The 5,040-nt window shown below is 48.7% G+C and overlaps 1 protein-coding gene across 1 annotated transcript; it reads right to left on the bottom strand.

Annotated features, from left to right (window-relative positions):
- Positions 1 to 267: 267 nt before the first annotated feature.
- On the bottom strand, positions 268 to 4,709 carry LOC119275606 (auxin response factor 1-like). The gene is made up of 14 exons (XM_037556476.1): positions 4,331 to 4,709; positions 4,102 to 4,220; positions 3,873 to 3,971; positions 3,675 to 3,731; positions 3,298 to 3,453; positions 3,077 to 3,161; positions 2,828 to 2,918; positions 2,535 to 2,699; positions 2,287 to 2,406; positions 2,119 to 2,191; positions 1,859 to 2,027; positions 1,109 to 1,761; positions 842 to 1,020; positions 268 to 726 (listed from the first exon to the last, which is right to left on the bottom strand). The coding sequence occupies exons 1-14, from the start codon at positions 4,515 to 4,517 to the stop codon at positions 603 to 605; spliced, it is 2,277 nt and encodes a 758-aa protein (XP_037412373.1). The 5' UTR covers positions 4,518 to 4,709; the 3' UTR covers positions 268 to 602.
- Between the last annotated feature and the right edge of the window lie 331 nt (positions 4,710 to 5,040).

Here is a 5,040-nt window from a genome sequence, read left to right on the forward strand (position 1 = left end):
CCCCTTCAATCCCTTTGGCAAGGGGATTAATCCCCTTCAATCCCCTTGGCAAGGGGATTAAACGAACAGGGCCTAAGGATTCCGATCTTTTAAAATACCTATGAAAATCCTTTGAATCAAAGAGGACCTAAGACGTGAAAAGCATCAAGCACAAAACCAGTGTAGAACTAAGCAGCACCATACCGATCAGCATTGAAAGCTACCATCAAGATAATTCTAGTCGCAACATTTATCAACCAAATTCAGCCAGATGAACGCAAGAGGAAGTTAAAACAGGACATAAACTAGATGTCATATGATTGTCATCTCTCATATAATATGTACACAACTTACACCAGAAGTCTTTATACCTCCCGGACTTTATTCCTTTACGGTTTTTCGACTATATTTAAGCAAACGACTAAAGAGACATTGTCAATCTTTTGTTTGTTTCTTTGACAGCCAACTAAAGAGAAATTGTCACCACCATTTTTCTTTCTGGAAACCTATGTTATCAATCAATCTTTCTTCGGGGTGCTTCTGAAGAAAGGATTCAATACCACAAATCTGCAAACCAATGCTTCATCTGTGAAAGGATCCAAAAATCCTACCCCTCCCCCCTTCTAAAGGTTAGCCTTGGGATCCGGATCTGGAGCAGCAGCTAAGACCGACCTCTGACGAGGATCCATGTTCTTGTCATCTTCAATGGGATAGATCACTATCTTCCTCACCATACGGCAAAACTCCCTGCAGGTGCCAAAGAATGTATGTATGTCAGCCATATATACTCATTATGAATTTATGATCATGCCAGATGAACAGTCAACTATCAATCCTTGATGGAGAACATGTGCAGACTTACATCCAGGGATCATCTCCGACTTTCATGGTGTCACCTTCGTTGTCGGTGAATGCCACTTTAAAGTTCTGTTTGATGTCCTTTATCTCGAACATCTGTTCCAGTTCACTGGTCAGCCCCTCATACCCATCCAGACTTGCTAGATCCACAGCTCTACCCACAGCATTTCCATGCATTTGAACCTAGCACAAACCAAATAGCAACACGAGGTTAGACGACAGTTAAACAAGCCAAGGAGAGGAGGAAGAAAGAGATACACAGAAGTTGTACCTTAACACGGTTCCTTCCAATATTACTCTGTTGGCTTTGGATTTCTCGGGGGCTCTCGTTCGCAACTTTTGTTACTTTTGAAAATGCTGACAGCTGACCAGAGCCTTCAACAGAACCAGCAACTCTAGCTGAAGTTTCTCCGGCTCCGGCACTTGCGTTGCCAGCAGTAGGAGCAGCAGCATTGTTGGTGTTCTCCATCAAATTCACACCAAACAGACGAACCACACCGGGTTCCTTGGCCTTTTCAGCTACTTTGGGCAGATATGGTGCAACCTGTTCAGGCAGAGGCAGAGTAGTGTTGCAGGACAGCTTGGAAGTAGGTTCCTCAGCCCGGTAACCACCACAAAGTGCAGTAGCCCAAGGAGGAGGAGCTCTTCCTTCACTGCTGGCAACCCGATTCAGCTTCTGAGTAATCTCTGACAGGGTAGGGGAGACCCCCTGGCTTGAAGGGTTGAAATCCTTGGGCCAACCATCACCAAGCCCCAATGGAGTTTGACAAACCGAACTGCTGCTCATGGCACCATACCCTGCGGGTTCACTGCTTGGCCAAAGAATTTGATGATACCCAGAGATACGGTTGGGGTCACTAGAACCAACATATGTCCTCTCATGCTGCTGTGTCATTCCAGACAGCCAAAACTCCTGAGTCGGCTCTGCAGATTAAGCCAAAAGGATTAAAAACATCATGATGTGAACGTTCCATTTATTTGTCGATAATAGCACGAGCAATGAGAAATCTGCAGGTCATACCCTGTGATGGAAGATCAAAGTTTTCATTTGCCTCCCTTGGACGCTTGTTCTTCGCCGATGATTGCAGCAGTGCACTGATGGCAGGTGAGGAGCCATCAGATGAGTCAATTTCCCAAGGAGAAACCCTCTCAGGGCCGTTGCAAATTGCGACCGAGTCATCCCATTGGACCTAAATAAACCATGAATAAAATCAGCTTTTTTTAAAAAAGGAGAAGAAAAATACAATGCAAACAAGAGAAAATAGAATGTGTTGATCTTACCTTGAGTGACTTCCATTCAGAACCTGACCACTGTGGAGAAAGATCACCATCACCAACTATAGTCCCAAAAAACCTGCAGGTTTAAAATACATGGGACCATGTGAAACTGAGATGATGGCAGAAGATGAGCAAACAGACTGAAAACCCACAGGTTGAATGAACCCTTACTTCTTCACAGGGACATCTTCTGCTTCGAAGTTCATCCTGAACCTCATGCCCACAGTAAATCCAGTCTTACTAGCTTGAAGGTACTTGTTCACGCTGACAATGTACTGGCTCTGGCTTAACCTACATAAAACAAACAAGAAATTAACTTCCATTTTCGTCTAAAAAAATTAACTTCCATTAGTAAGCACAGTTTTATCAAACAACTGGCGGTATAGAATAATTTATTTTTTTGGAATAGAAGGTCTAACCTGGGCCTGTAGTAGACCACGAAGATGGAGTTGGTCTTGAGAGCATGAGATGCACTTGCAAGCACCCCGAGATGCATGCTCTGGCTTGATATAACGGACGCCGGCATCGTGCTTTGCTTCTGCACAAGGCGCCTCACTCCGACACGCTGCTCTCCTGTCTCACTCCTGCGAAAACAAAACACAATGTCTTTGTGATGATGCATACTTCCCACGAAACATTGCGCCTAAACCTGTCCGTCACGCATGGCTAGTTTAACAGAATTATAAGCACTGGAGTTCAGTTGATGTCCAACCTTAGGTAGACAAAGGCATCGCCAGCCATCAGCTTCTTTGATGTGACGAATGTGCTCCATCCGGTCGTCAGAAGGTGCCTGCGGGGTTGACCTATACAACAACCACCAAGAATTGCATGGATCAGGCAGCAGAAGGCATACATATACAGCAAGTGCAATTTATTTTGGTCCTGATCTGCAGTCAGATGAATGACCACTGAACAGTTCTGCAGGTAACTGTAATAAAAGGAAAACACTGAGTTTGCGTACCTCTGTAGATGTGTTTAAACCTCCACTCAGATCCATGGAGGTCCTTGGAGATGATCTCCTGAGTCGGTGTCGGCATCGCCATGTCCTGATCAAGAGCAAAGCAGAGTGGAATTTAACCTGGCGGTACGGTATGCAATAATGCAATTATGCATTGATTAACGAGGACAAGGGAATTGGGCTTTACCCGCAAAAAAAGAAAGAAAGAAGGGAATTGGGCTTACCAGCGGCGGGAGACACTCGTTGGCGTGGCGGCGGAGCACGGAGAAGCCGCCGTGGGTGCTGGTGTCGGACGGCGTCAGGATCTTGCAGAAGGTGTGCACCACTGGCCGGGGCGTCTCCGGCAGAATTGGGTCGCAGATGAGGGGCAGGTTGTCTTGCTGCAAACAGGAGAAAGTTTAAGACACAAATCCACGCGAGGGATACACTCTCTGAATTCGAGTAGAAAGAACAGATAGAAATAAAAGAACAGAAAAAGCGGAATTGCGACACTGCGGATTCAGAAACCGGAATTCAGGACATTTCCAAACGAGATAGTGATAACAGGAAAGGGAAAAACTATTAGCGAACAAAAAAACTTTGGGTGGCGATGAACACTTACGTCAGATTCCGGCTGCAGGGTGATCTGCGCGTACACCTCGTCCGTCTCCGCCTCGGCCTGCGCCGCCGCGAACAAAAACAACACGAGAGAGAGTTTAATTACGACGACGACGAGCTCACGCCAGAACCGCGAGGGAGGATCAGGCGATGAGGAGCAAAGAGAAGGCGGCGGCGTGGCCGGCCGGCGGGGATTGTTTACCTTGAGCTCGACGTTGACGACCTTGCAGAGGATCTTGTAGGGCACCTGGAACATCTTGATTTGCTCGGCCAGCAGCGCCGAGTCCGTCGGCTCTTGCAGCTGCGCGCGCAAAAAACCAGCAAGCAGATGAGCGCGTGTCCCGGCCGCGGCGGAATTGGAAACGGATGGAACAGAGGAGAGCAGCGGGGAAGAAACAAGGAGAATTCACGACGGAAACACCCGCACGCACCTGCTCCAGGTGTCCCTGGAGGAAGTAGAAGACCCTCTCGCCGCGCTGCGGCACCTCCACCAGCGGCCCGGCGCAGGCGCGCCACAGCTCCGCGAACAGCTCCGGGTCGCGTCCCCGCCCTGCCAGCGACAACAACAGACAACAACAACAACAACAGGAGAGCAGCAGCCGCATGAGCACGAGCGAGCAGTAAAGCCGGCCGCAAGAAAAACCAGGAGACTGCACTCACCAGGCTGCGCCATGGCGACGCGGGTGGCGGTGGGTTGGTGGTGGACGGGCTCTGCTGTCCTGTCCTCCCCGGGAGGGAAGGAGGAGTGGGGGCGGGGAGAGAGGGAGGGAGGGAGGAGGAGTTGGTCTGGTCTGGGAACCGGGTGGTGTTCTCCTTGTGTCAGTGTTTGTTGTTGGGCTCGCCCCATTAAAGAACGGCGCGGTGGGGGAGTGGAGAGGCGAGGCGAGGCGAGGAGAGGAGAGGGAGAGGCGAAGCGGCAGGCAGCCGATCGAAGCACACAACGGCGGCGTTACAGGGCTTGCGCCTTTATGGCTTTAACACCCCTGCCCCCTACTCCCTCTCAAACAAACCTTTTGCATCGACGCCCCTGCGTATTTTCAAAATATTAACTGCTTCCTCTGGCCTCTGCATGCAGACGAAAATGTTTGGGAAGAACACTTTTTGCGCAGAAGCCCCTCACAATCTACTGTGAAAATGATGGATCCTTTTCTCCAGTCTCCGGGTGCACTTTGTTCCTTTTTTTTAGTTTCTTATTGTACTCCTTCCCTTGGTGAGGAGTCACATAGTGGTGCTGAAATGGACGATCTGGTGTGGTGCTGAGAGAATCAACATCATGTTTATGCATGCACATCTTGTTATCCTTGTGGAAATTGGCTCGACGCCCAATCCATACACGTTCAAAATGAAAAAAAGATATTGTTATAAATCGA

This window comes from Triticum dicoccoides, chromosome 3B, assembly GCF_002162155.2.
Source record: "Triticum dicoccoides isolate Atlit2015 ecotype Zavitan chromosome 3B, WEW_v2.0, whole genome shotgun sequence".
Lineage (NCBI taxonomy): Eukaryota > Viridiplantae > Streptophyta > Magnoliopsida > Poales > Poaceae > Triticum > Triticum dicoccoides.